Here is a 14,685-nt window from a genome sequence, read left to right on the forward strand (position 1 = left end):
GTTGTAAACGGGTATAACAGCTGAGGTCACATGACAGAACATGTTATAAATACCACAATATACCAACTATATGTCCTAAAATGAAAAAAGAAAAAAACGTTTAATTGTGAGATACTTAGTCTTAATATCAACTTTTATAAAGGTGTATTTTTAGGATAATATTTGTATATCTTAAGGAAAAAATGTAATGTCCTTAGAAGTTTTTCTGAAAAAATTGAATTAAGGGGAAAAAAATGGAAATGTTAAGAACAAGGTTCTTAAATTAAAGAAAACGTTAAGATACATTTTATCCAGATTGTTATTATATTTTAAAATAGAACTCTGACTAAGTCTTTATATTTAGAGAGCAAAATTATAAATGTATATAAATACAAACATTGATGGTAATGGTCTTCCGAGAATGGAGTTGACATTTGAGAACAATATCAGAATGTTTCAACACATTTTAGATTAAGATTATGTAGAAAACTCTACATTAGCCTAAATGCAGCATATCCAGTTGCTATATTACCGTTTCAACACAAAATCCAGACAGGAACCAGGTTTTTGTCAGAATAAAGTCAAAGTATTTTTGAGAAAAGTTTAAATATTTTAATTAAAAACAACAATTCTGAAAGAAAAACGGATATGTTTTTCTGGGATATTGCGCTTCTTTAGCAATAACATCTTACATCTACAGTATCAGGAATAATATTCTAAAATTATAAAATATATATTAAAGTGGACCTATCATGCTATATTTGAATAATATAGTGTAGGACCATACCTATATAAGGCATATTTATACTTTTTTTTTTTCAAAATACCAAACAGATCATGCATTTTAGCCATGCCTCATTTTGCTCAATTTGACATTTTTTAGCTCTTTAGTTGCAAGGGCAGATTCAGTGAGAACAGCACCACCTACAGGCCTGGCATATGTACTACAGCGTCTCCAGCGCTTTCGAACGGCAATGGCCGTGGCTGTCTCCTCCTGATTGGTGGAGTTGGCCCAATAGCCGTAGCGCCACTGTCCTGACGTCAGGAAAGTGTTCAAATCTGGATCAGTTTTTATCAGATCCGTTGCAGCCCCTTTTTTAGAGATTTGGGTATGGAGGAAAATAGAGAGGGTTGTATTTTCTGACACTTGGTGAGTTCCCTGGAACACCGGGGACACATATTCATGTATAAAAGACGTACAAAAGTGCATTTTGCATGATAGGTCCCCTTTAAATAAAGCATTTAAACTGAGATTTTAGTTTGAATATTTTAAGATCACTATGAGGAAAACTTGAAATATCTGAAGAAAAAAATCATAATTCTTTAACAAAATCAAATATTTTGAGAAAACATGTTAAATGTTGACAATACAATCCAACGTTTTTCAAGAAAAATGTAGTATTTCTACTCAAAGAAATAAGGGCTAGGTTTAATTTACGAACAAGTATTTAAAAAAATACGGTATAATAAATAATATTTTCTATAATAAAGTGTAACGTTAAAAAAAATGACTAATCATTTAAAATACAGTAAAATTGTTCAAGTTTAAATATAAATCTACAGTATATTTTCTGAAGTCTCAGAGGGAGTAGAGCTTGAGCTGCTCCTCCATCTCTCCCTCCGTCACCTCCCCCAGCGCCTCCTGGTTCTCCCTCAGCAACAGGAAGATGGCTGCTAGCTGCTCCTGTTGAACCCTGGGAAGTGAAGTCACAGAACTGAACAGAAATACTCAGCTGAGGTCACATGACAGGACACAAATATCAAAATATTTCTTGATCAAATAAATTAATAAAGAAAAGGAAAAAGTACTCATTTTTTAAGGTCAATGCTGTCATTTTTCTCGAGAAAAAACATTTTATATTCATAATAATGTCATGATTTTGGATGGTAATGGAAATTCAAGAAAACCTTTGATAAAAGTGTGGTGGCCAACATGTGCAAAAGCAAGATGTATCTTCATTTGCATATGTTTTGGCACATTTGTGTTTTCTAATCGTTTTTTAAACAACAGTGCGTTTCTCCTAATTTAAATGGTTTTGATCGTTGTAGCACCTGTCGTCCACCATCTTAAAGAGATCTGAAAATCATTCATTAAATGTTTTTGAAGAAAAAGTATAATATTTTGAGAAAAAATTAATTGATTTTTTTCAGGATTAATGTCGTAAAATATCAAGAAAATAAAGACACAAAGAGACAAATAATACAAATAATAATTATACTATAAAAAGTTAATAATAAATAATCATATTTATAATTTAAAAAAAGAACAGACTAAATTAAGAAATACATTTAAAAAAGACACAAAAACAAACAAAAGAAGCAATTGGATGGTTAAATTACAGGATATATTTTAATGCACAGGATGCTTAATTCAAAAATAAAAACAAAAGCTTCCTGAAACAAACACAAGCGTCAGTTGGGTTTCACACATTCATTTATTTATTTATTGCATGTCTAAACATGTAAATCAAACTGAAAAACCTCAAACCTCAAACACAGGACGTTTAACTTCTGTTTTCTCCCGTTCTTCTAAGAACAGCATATTCATTGTTTGACTAAACTTTATTGAAATCAAAGTTTGAACAAAAGTGTCACACTGCTCCATCTGTCCTGTAAACACAATAACTTCACTCTGTTTCTGTTAATGCTACTCTACAAACAGTACAAACACAGACTCCTGAAGGCACTTTGGTGTAAAGACGTTTGCTATTCACAAGCAGCTCAGACCTGAAAGCTTCTCAAATCAAATGTTTCAAATCGTTTCCTTCAGCAGTGACAAAATCAAGGAAGAAGCTGAAGGGGTTTCAAATCTCAGGATGATCATTCAGAAGCTCTGAAAAAAGAAAATAACCCACAATATTCATTTTAATGTGTCAAGAAATACAACTTAAAATAAGAGTTACAAACAATCAGGAAATGTAACGTAAATCACTTTAAATGAACGCTAATACATGAAAGTTAACACTTAACATTTTATCTGATGTCCTATTCATGTCATAAAAAGATTACAAAAACAAAATGTCCCTAGTTCACTGTGTTAAATCGTGTAACCAAATTCAGTCCTGATCTTGTACATTTTATTTTTTTCTGCAGTGTCAGTTAAAAAAAATAGAATCCATACACGATAGAACACAATTATCCACTTCCTAAAACTGATATAAGATTAATATTTATTAATATCTTTTCCCACTTTTATTAAATACCTTGACTCAATTCAGTCCTGATCAGAACTCCTAAATATTCATTTTTTTCTCCAAAAAATGTCTGCTTACATAATGCCACTGTTGTTTATCAAAGGAAAAAAACACAATTTAAATAATTACAATCTGTATAATAAATTCTGACTGCAAATATATTTCAATGACCCAAAACAACATAGATAACGTTTTTTTGTGCAGTTCATATTACCAACATTTTTTATTTCTACATTAGACAAAAAATGTCCCTTCATTAATCGGATAAAAGTATTAATATTTTATTATCATCTTGCACTTAGTTAAACCTTTTAACTAACTTCAGCTCTGATCATAGCAATTTAATTGTTGGGATTTTAATCCTATTGTTTGTTTACATTTTTTATGGGATATGTCAATTGTTAGCATTAACATGGTTTTTCATTTATTTATACTACTCTTGCATTAAAAAATGAATCTACCTTTGAGGACAAAATGTCTACTTCCTAAAACAACTGTTCAAAATTATTTTATTAATATAATTGTACACTTTCACCGAGTTAACTTACCATTTAATCAATGTTTCTGCTAATCAAGGACATAGTGTGAAAATCCTCCTAATATGTAATACACTGAAAATGCATCTACATAAAAACCAGTGGCATTATGTCACTAAGAAAAAGTGGAAAAGAATATTAATATATAATAATATAAAACTTTATACGGTAAAAACTGTCAGACTTTAACTTGCTCAATGATTTTTATAATGTACAGAAATGAATAGAAACCACGAAACATACTGAAAAAAACATCAAAAAATATAAGTACATTATTTGATGAAGAACACACAGGCTGTTGTTATTATTGAGATTAGACTGAATTAAAATTAATGAATGAATTCATGCAGAAGCTATGCAGGGTTTGGTTTATTAAATTAAAGTGAGCTTAAATGCACACAAAGTGTGGCTGCTCTTTAAACAGTTGTTAGCATCACTCACCGTTAGCTTATGCGTTAGCAGGCAGCATGCAGTTAGCAGGGGAAGCTGCAGGAAATAACATGTAGAAGAAGAGAGGCTCGGTCCTCAGACAGGAAGCTCTACCTGTGTGTGTGTGTGTGTGTGTGTGTGTGTGTGTGTGTGTGTGTGTGTGTTGATTGACTTTTTTCACAGAGTATTTGTTTTTGTACGCATGAACCAATCTTATACAGTCATACTGAGAACTCTCATTTAACAAATGTTATAATCGTATTATTGTACATTTCTATTTTACATGTGTAGGTCATAAATCATATGTATGCATATAGAATAATAATGTACTAATATTACCAATTCTGATATTACTACTTAAAGGGAACCTATCATGCAAAATGCACTTTTGTACGTCTTTTATACATGAATATGTGTCCCCGGTGTTCCAGGGAACTCACCAAGTGTCAGAAAACACAACCCTCTCTATTTTCCTCCATACCCAAATCTCTAAAAAAGGGGCTGCAACGGATCTGATACAGACTGATCCAGATTTGAACATTGTCCTGACGTCACAGAAGTGGCGCTACGGCTATTGGGCAAACTCTCCACCTATCAGGGGAATGTGGGGTTGGGACACGGCCGGCCATTGCCGCTCGAAAGCGCTGGAGACGGTGTAGTACATATGCCAGGCCTGTAAGTGGCGCTGTAGTCTGCCACAAAAGCAGCGAAGAAGACTTCCCGCCCATAGTTACCATGGTTACCCTTCTGTTTATTCTCCGCTGTGGCTTTTTTTCTCCCTCCCCGAGGCAAGCGTTTGCTCCCGCTGCTTTAATTCAATGCAATCCCTCCCCAAAAGCAAAAAAACGAGTAGCGTTTCAACACAATCGGCCATTGTTGTCGGTGTGAGCTGTGAGGGGTTTCAGCGCAGTTTGGCTTTATGAAGCAGGCACGCAAACGGTTACGTCATGACGCAAACGATGACGCAATGACGCAGCACCAGTCGGACTCTGGGCGGTGTGAAAAGAGCCGGAGGTAAACCGAAGAACCGGTTCTGAACCTGAAAAGCTCTAGCACGGAGCTTGAACCGGAGTTGCGTTGGTGTGAATGAGGTATGAGAGATATTTCGTTAAAAATAACACAATGGTGCTCAAGGAGGAGATTCAGGCCCCGTCCACACGGAGACGATATCAGTTGTATCCGCTAACGTTCTCTATCGTATAGACCAGGGGTTTTCAAAGTGTGGGAAGGTGAGCCTCCCCTCAGAGAACATAAGAACAGCCGCGCCCCCCCTCCCAATTATTATTGCTATTATTATTATTATTATTGTTGTTGTTGCTATAATGCAGGGGTATTCAATTGCATTTCAAAGAGGTCCAGTAAGATAAAATGAAGACTGTTTCTCTCCTCTTGTCTTGTCTCGTCTCTGTGTGTGTTTGAATCTATCGTGCTGACTCACTGACTGCACCGGTTTGATTGGCTGAGTAGCGTCACCTCCTTAAAACATTAAACAATAACTTTTTTAAACCTTTTTATCTTTATGTTTTAAACATATTGTATACAACTCCCCCACTACTTGGACTATTCCTTGCACCCCTCTAGAATAAGCCCGAATGGTCTCAACCATATTGCATCAGTAACGTGCACTTTGTTGTTATAACAAGATCGCAAGGACACTGGTAGCGATCGGACAATTGAGTGTTGTTCAGTTTGTGTGTTGTGCACGGAAATATACCACGCACCCAATTTCAATTGCATGTTCAATTCACTACCCTGGAAGTTAATAAAGTTGTTAAAGTTGGAACAGCCTGTGGCCTGTTCTTCCTTGCATGTCAGTCGCCGACACCTTCTTACAGAGGACAGGCAAATCTAGCTGCAGCACGACCCGTATATTTTCGCACGGTGTTCTCAACACATATTTTTTAAACATTTTTTACATTTTCAACATCGTGGATAAATCCTTATATGCCCCCGGCAACACACTGAACGTCAACTTTGCCTCCTTATTACACTCACCCCTACTTTAGTGGGAACAATGAGTCTGCGTCTTTGATGCACACAGGAATAAACGCAGATCATCCTCTGGCTGCAGCCTTGACCGGCACTTGCTTTTGATCAAAGTCAATGCGGAAAACCCGCACTCACACAGGTAGGTGGAGGTGAAGGGAATGAGCACTTTTACAGCCTTTTTGGCGAGGTGGGGGAACTCGGTCTCCTCAGACAGCCAAAAGTGTGCAAGTGTCACTTTACTCGTCTTTTTCTCGTTGTTTTTTTTCTCACGCTGCGCCTCCCCTGAAGCTCTCTGGCGCCCCCCAGGGGAGGCGCGTCTCACACTTTGAAAACCGCTGGTATAGACGGTTCGTCCACACAAAGCCGAATCCGATACACTTTGATAACGGCTCCCAAAGTGGGTAAGTCTGGAGATGAAACGCTTGCGGCTCCGTGTGTACGCCTATACGATCATTTCCTGAAACGATGACGCCATAGCCCCGCCTCTCCTGCTCACCCCCACCTCATTGCTGATGCGTTTCGCCAACAACAACAACAATAATGGTGGATCACAGGGTTGCGTTCGTGCTCCAGACGCTACTGACCATGATACAGATTTTAGTGCAAAATCTACAGCTCCTCTACCAAAACCATCAGCAACAATAATAATATAATATAATAATAATAATAATAATAATAATAATAATAATAATCGTCTTATTCACTGCTTTTGGTGTATTTTGTGGCGGAAGTACAGCTCAACTTACAGGCCCGGCATATGTACTACAGCGTCTCCAGCGTTTTCGTGTGGACGGACACGTTTCTTGAGCCGATTTCGGTTTATTTTTGTTTTCGTCTCCGTGTGGACGGGGCCTCAGGTGATCAGGTGAGGGGCGGGGGTTACCTTGGTTGGTGATTGGCTAATGGTTACACAAGCCAAAAAAACATTGTGACATCACAAAGTGGCCAAAATCTGATCAGCTCATTTTCAGACAGGTTTTTATATAAATGGATCAGGACAAAAAAGGAGAGAATCTTTTTTTGTGAAACTTTCCAAATCTCTTAACACAGAGGAGACACATATGTATGTATAAAATACATGAAAAAGTGGATTTTGCTTAATAGGCGACCTTTAAAGGAGCTTTAAAAAGTAAATGTACTATCATTATATGATTTGATGTGTTTCCATAAATCTGAGCAGCGCTGAGAAGATGATAAAAAGTATATGTTGCAGCAGTTCAGTATTCAGATATATGAATGCATTTAATGTACTTATACCACACTGTAAAATACTCTGTTAAAATGATCAATAAAGTCACGTTGATCCAAACATGGTTAGCAATGTAATGCCAGCCTCTCTCTTCAGATAGAATACATTTTATCTCGGGTTATTTTTGTTGGGGTTGATTTAGGGAGGAGGGGGTTTTAATAGAAACATGACCTTACCATGTCCCTCCTAACACACTGTGTGTGTGCTGATGATTATAGAGAAGTAAAATCTGACGTAAGCTCTATCCTGAAAGATAAGCACACAAAACATCTGCTGTTGTAGCACAAAATGGAGATTATCCACAAAAACTTGGGAGGAAGTCATGCTCATATATACTGTATCAAGAGGGGGGGGGGGGGTTACCTGACTACTGATATTAAGAGAGGGCTTGTATTGGACCTTATCGTGATTTGAAATTTGCACTTGATATACCTGAATGTCACACAGTATAAAGTGTAATTTAGTCAAGAAATAATGCAAATGAAGCTAATTTAAACATTTAAAACAAGTTATTTGTCAGATATTCATGGTTCAGATATTCATGGTTCAGATATTAATGCTCTCCAGAGGATGAATCCCACTAAATGTGGTGACCCTGTTTGTCTTTAAGTGAAATAACCCAATAACTATTGGATGTCCTGTCAATACATTTAAAATGTGGTTCATCATTCATGTCCCCATGAGGATAAATTGTAGTAGAGTTGAAGAATGAGTCCTAAAACCAGGAAAAGAGTAGTGATGTGTCGGTCGCGAACGAGCCGATTCTTTTGAACGGCTCTTTGAAAGGAACGGAGCCATAAGATCTGGCTCCCTTCAAAGAGCCATATTTCCCATCACTAGAAAAGAGTAAGCATTTCAGCCCTTCCTGTTCACTCATCTGGAAGTCAATGGTTTTTTTAAACTTTTTTTTTCAGTCTGAAGCCTGAAATAAGGTAACACAAGCTGAAGAGATTTTAACGTTTTGTTCTGCGACATAAAATATGTCAATACAGCCTACTGTTTAAATCCTGAAGCTTTTAAATGACGTTAAAACCAACAACAAGTGACTAAATGGGACTGGTTAGCGTTGTTGATGTAAAGTGAGGTGAAGTAGTTCCTTTATTTGCCTATTGTTAGCGTTTTTACTTCTGGAGATTGCATTTACACTTTCTTACAACTGTATTAGGTTAGTTGAACGCAATAATATTAAGTCCACTTAATATTATTGCTTTTAACTAACCTCATACAGTTATGTGAAATTTGTTGACATAATACATTTAAGTTAAGTAACATTAAGTCAACGTTTCAGTTTTTTCGGTGTATGTGGAGATTATCCTTCTGAACATAATGTTGAAGTATCCTAAACATGTGTTTGTCGCAGAGCTTATTTTCTGCAATAAAACAAAATCTAATCGAGAAACCCCATTGGCGTTTTGCGGAGGGAACCAAGGAGATGCTACCTTCAGGGTCGGACTACAGGAGTTACCCTTTCAGTCGAATACTTGAGTTTATGACTAAATACTTGTTCGAAGAATGTTCATCTAAATGATTTCACAGTTCTTGAGCTTCGATTTGAAAGGTAACATGTTTTCACAAGATTTATACAACATTTTAAGACACACTCAACCAGGATCTGGAGCTGTGAACTATGCAGAGAAATATTTTTCATCTGTGAAATCTGTTCACCCTGAGAGAGACTCAGACTGAGACAAAGACTCTTCTCTGTTTCTCCTTGAGATTCTCAACATAAACACAGAAACACAGCGTTGCCAACCCACAAGAACATTTTAAGAGTTTCTGGAGTTTAAAATAAAAAGGGTTATCCAATCAGACAGCTGAATATGTCTCCTCCCCGCTCTTAGATAAAAAGTAAATTATAAACACTCTCTCAGCTGGAAAACATGCGTAACAGAGGTTATGTAATGTCTGTTCACTCACAGTCCAGCCTCAGGGTGTGGATGGAAGACTTTGCTGGACTAAATCTCACAATAGGATTTTCATTTTCCACTTTTACATTAATTATTAAAAAATTCAATAATGCAATTTTGCATTTTCGAGGGTATCATGAGTACTCTCTGAAACCATTAGAAAATAGACAAGCTCCACTTTATCGTCGGTAATAATAAAATATATTTAGCAATAAGTAGCATCCGCACTTTGCATTGAATTTAATCACAATCGGAGAAATATTTTTCCACATATCGGAAAGCATTGTTATATAATTTAAATATTTCTTCAAAATAATAAATCAATATATACACTTTAAATAAATATAATTCAAATATATGTTAAAAATAATAAATTAAAATATATACTTACAAATATTTACCATAATATATAACATTATGTAAATAAAGATATGTAATAAATATAATTAAAACAAGAATCATTATAAAATGTAAAAGATCAAGTAAAGTATTATGTGTAAATTCAAATAAAATAAAAAATCTAATAAAATAAAAAATACATTTATATTTATTTATTTATATACACAGTAGACATTTATTTCATTTTTTGCCTTTTTTGAGAAAGATAACTCGCAATATGTAATGCTAACTCTGCATTGTTTTGGGGCAAAAAATAAGAAGTAAAGCGAAATGTGGGACCACAAAACACATATACATGCGAATATTTTTCCTTGCATTTCTTTAGTAAAGTCACTAAATAAGTGTCTTTCATTTCATGGACAGAGGTGTTAAGGTGCGTGCAGAAGACCCTCCACCCGCCGTCCCTGGAAGCTAAAGCCTTTAGCAGAACACACTGCTGTACATGCAGCCGCACACAGACCCTGCAGCAGGTCCAACATGTCACATGACCTCAGATCCCACTGTCACTCACCTCTGCTCCTCCTCAATCTCCTCCTTCGTCATCATCGTCTCAAACTTGCTCTGTTTCTTTCCTGGAGTGAACATCACCATGTCGTCAGCTGCAGCCTCATCTGACACACACAGAAAAGTAACTGAGTACATCTGCTGAGTACTTAAGTACACATTTAAAGTATTTGTACTCCACTACATCTTAGAGGTAAATATTGCACATTTGATTCCACTACAATTGTCTTTAGTTACTTTTCAGATTACAGTTTTTCATCCTACCCAATTTAATCGAATAAATAAAAGCTTTAAAAAATGTTTTATTAATAAGTTACACTAAATACAAAATGTTCCAAAAACAAAAAATAATAAATAAATAAATGTTATGTATTAATATATAAGTACATAAAATAGATAAGACATATGAAAAAAAACATCAAGAAAATCAAACATTTAATTATCAATAAAGAAATTCTTAGAATAATTGAATATTATTGAGTACCGGATTGAATTTAAGGACAAATAAAGAAAATAAATACAGATTTATTAATAAATGTCCCTAATGTGTGCATGAATTTATATTTCATATATAGAGTAGTGAAACACTGACAGGGATTATTTTACTGCATAATCAATAATTATACTTCAATGACTTTAACTCCATTTTACTGCACAAGTAATACTTTGATTTTGAGTATTTTTAGATTTACATAACTTCAGTGTTTTTAATGTAGGTGTTTTACTTTTATATGAGTATTTTGTTATTGTACTGTTAGTACTTTAGCTGCAATAAAGGATCTGAATACACACACATAAACAAACATCTGTCGCTCCACCTGTTGTTCAGAGCAGCCAAGTGCTTTAACTGTTTGAGATTAAGTATTAGATTAGCACACACACACACACACACACACACACACACACACACACACACACACACACACACACACACACACACACACACACACACACACACACACACACACACACACACACACACACACACACACACACACACACACACACACACACACACACACACACACACACACACACACACACACACACACACACACACCACACACACACACACACACACACACACACACACACACACACACACACACACACACACACACACACACACACACACACACACACACACACACACACACACACACACACACACACACACACACACACACACACACACACAGGATGTAAACAGCTGGTCTTCCTGTGGCTGCTGGGAATGAACTTCCCGGTAGATAACAGTTGGTAGAGATGCACAGAGAGCATTGTTTACATATAATTGTAATGTATTTGTTATGTGTTTTTTTTTGTAATCCTTCACCATTTAGAGTATTTCCTGGTAAAATGTGTGTGCAGAGTATGGTAGTCAGGACAGCCGTCTGCGGTTCCTCTGTTAAGTTATCTGTGGAGCACAGCTGCTGAGGAAGCTGCTCCAACTCTGCATTCATAAAGTCAGCACACAGTCATACAGGCTGCACACAAATGCACTACTAAATATTCATATTAAATATATATATATATATATATATAGAAAATAGGATAATTCAGAATAAATAAAATGGGAAAATATAAAATAAATATAAAAAAGATATGTATTTATCTAAATCAAATAATTTATATATATATATATATATATATATATATATATATATATAATTTGAATCTAATTGTAATAAAATATATATAAAATAGAATATATGTTTTAGGTAAAATATTTAGATTTTTAAATAAAGTTAAAATATCTAGAGTGAAGGTATTGATTGTGCAGTACATTGTAGTAAATTAACTTTATTTTAAAGGTCCCATGTCATGCTTTTCCGGTTATTACCCGTCCCCTTGTGTGTTATGAAGGTTTTTATGCATAAACGGTCTGCAGAGTCAAAAACCCTCAAAGTACACCCTGTAGGGAGTAAAACTCGAACACAAAACGCCTCGTTGGAGATTTCTCATGTTCTTCCTGGGCATCGTGACGTCTGGATACCCAGTAGCCACGCCCAGAGCTATGACGCGATACGGTCATGCGGTACCCGGAACCAAATGGACCAATCCGTGGAGCCGTTACGTTACGTCCGCGGAGCCGTTACGTTAACCTGTTAAGCCCTGAGCCTGTTTTTCAGGTCTCAGGCTCGAAAATGACATTCCCTGAACAAATGACCATATCTTCCCTTCTAAAAGGGTTAAATTAATAATCTTTTTTCTCAAAGTAATGATAAACCTGTGAGTTGGATGTAGAAAAGTCAGAATCAATATAGATGTTTTTTATTTTAAAGAAAATTCAGATTTTACATAGTAAAAAACTGTAAATTATAGTGTCCGACCAAAAGTTCTTTTTTACTTATAGTGAAAACCACCCTTGGATGATGGGTTAGTAGACTAAAAGCTTTAGGAATCCAAAGTACAACATATAATAAGTACCCTGTATCAAGATTGATGCAAAACAAGTGACATTTGACCTTTTTAGAGAGATTTAGCAAAAAGAAACCACTTCTGGGGTCATTTGGGTGGATTTTCCATATCTCTGGCCCCCCTTGCTCGATTTTGATGGTTGACACCTCTTTCTGACCGTTAGAGCCAATAGAATCGAAGGGGGCGTCCCCCACACACACACGTTGTGAAGAGAAAAGGTGGGGGCTTCGCGCATGTAATTTTCAATCAGAGTGAACCTATCTCTAGCTTTGACATCTGGAAACGGAAAAGCAGTTTTAATGCTTATGGATTATCAAAAATCATTTCAAAGGGACACAGACACATTAGATTAACCTATGGATTAACTTCAGCAGCGTTTTTATCGTTTTAATGCCATTGAAGACCACTTTGGAGAGACTACAGAGCCAAGGTAAAAATGTTAGCATTTTTAGCTACCTGGCGTCACCTGTTTTGATGTCCGTTTTTGCTTATAACATCGCAAATACGTATAATTCAGTGGTAATGTCGGTGTCAATAGATTCTGTGTCACCTCACGATGTGAATCGATGTGTTGGATGTGGTGAAAAGATAAATAATAAGGTTTTGTGAGTGATTTTCGGTGCAGTAAGGTGTTTTCGCTCGTTGCTAATTCAGAGGCTCAGTGTTAGCATTGTGGGTTTTCTTTTGAAAAAAAAATACAAATGATCAGTTAGATGAGTTTCTTCCCATTACATGGATATAAAACATTCATAGTTTTATTAAATGAAGATGCCCTCAGACACTGTTTCCTGCAAGATGTTGCGGCAGTGCCCCGGTACCGGGGTCTCTCGGGCTTAACAGGTTAAGCCCCCGCTGATTGGTCCAAATTGACCAATCCACGGACTTCCTCTCACACACACACACACACACAGTGCAGGCAGCTCTGCTGATTTCTCCTCCCTGGCTGCAGGCTGATAACAGACAGTTGGGATCACGGCGAAATTCTCTCTGCAGACCCATTCTCACAGCGTTTATCAACCTTTTTCTTACTCAATATCAAGCCACACTTATTGTTTTCACTTCGGATGTGAGTTTGTGTGTGCTCAGGATGAGTTTGGCTGTGTTTCGCTATGTATCCTAAACAAGGAAACAACACCTCCACGGAGCTCAGTGCGATTCACAACGTCCCGACCAATCAGAGCACACTGTGCTCACAGGGAGGGTGGGGGCTGGAGCTATTGGAGCTACAACGAGCCGTTAAAGGCAGAGAGTGAAATTCAGTGAATACACGTAGTTTACAGAGATGCTGTATGAGAAACCAATGTGAGTTTGGAAAATTGCACAATATAAATCTATTTTAGTAGATCTCAACAATGGAATTATGATCAGTGGAAATGGCCATGACATGGGCCCTTTAATATACAAAATGGTATAGTATAGAAACAAATATAAAAGAAAATGTACTCATCAAAATAAAATAAAATACATAGAAATATAATATATATATATATATATATATATATATATATAATTCAATTAAATATATATATTAAATAGAATATTATGTTTTAAGTAAAATGTAGGATTTTTGCAGTAAAATAAAGTCACCTGAAGTAAAGGTAAGTTATATTTATTTGGATCATTTAAGATAAATGTGAAATAAAACATATGCATCAAAATAAAATAAAAAACGAAATATAAAAATATAATATATACAAAAATATATTAAATATAAATAAAAGATATAAGTTACAGGTAAAAAAAAAGTTACATGAAGCAAAAGTATTGATTGTACAGTATTAGGTACTAAAAGTACTTAAAGGTCCCATGACATGGCCATTTCTACTGATCATAATTAAGCGGAAGATCAGTGATTATGTGTTACAATGGCATTTGTTAGCAACCACAAAATGACACCAGTAATGACAAACAGATGAGAATGCTGCGTGGGGTCTGGGTGCCGTGTTGGCGGGACGTTGTGGGGCTCGCTGCTCCGCCCTTTGAGGCTCGAGGGGCGGACAGTGTGAGCTGGATTACTGGTGTCGTTTCCTGGTTGCAGCGAGACACCGCAGAACTCAGCCTAAGCACACCCACACTCA

The 14,685-nt window shown here is 36.1% G+C and overlaps 1 protein-coding gene across 3 annotated transcripts in view; it reads right to left on the reverse strand.

The window, feature by feature from the left end:
* Nucleotides 1-574: 574 nt before the first annotated feature.
* Nucleotides 575-14,685, reverse strand: part of si:ch73-366l1.5 (FILIA-N KH-like domain-containing protein) — a 32,409-nt gene continuing 18,298 nt past the window's right edge. The window contains exons 3-5 of one of the 3 annotated variants that reach the window (XM_034144097.1): nucleotides 10,194-10,293; nucleotides 7,553-7,622; nucleotides 2,306-2,812 (exon numbers count right to left, since the gene is read on the reverse strand). In XM_034144097.1, the coding sequence (XP_033999988.1) occupies nucleotides 7,589-7,622; nucleotides 10,194-10,293 (134 nt within the window). In that variant the 3' untranslated portion in view covers nucleotides 2,306-2,812; nucleotides 7,553-7,588. Of the gene's footprint in view, nucleotides 1,674-2,305; nucleotides 2,813-7,552; nucleotides 7,623-10,193; nucleotides 10,294-14,685 lie in introns of those variants that run through there. The other 2 variants (XM_034144096.1, XM_034144098.1) reach the window with 2 other exon arrangements.

Source organism: Trematomus bernacchii, unplaced genomic scaffold, assembly GCF_902827165.1.
Source record: "Trematomus bernacchii unplaced genomic scaffold, fTreBer1.1, whole genome shotgun sequence".
Taxonomy (NCBI): domain Eukaryota; kingdom Metazoa; phylum Chordata; class Actinopteri; order Perciformes; family Nototheniidae; genus Trematomus; species Trematomus bernacchii.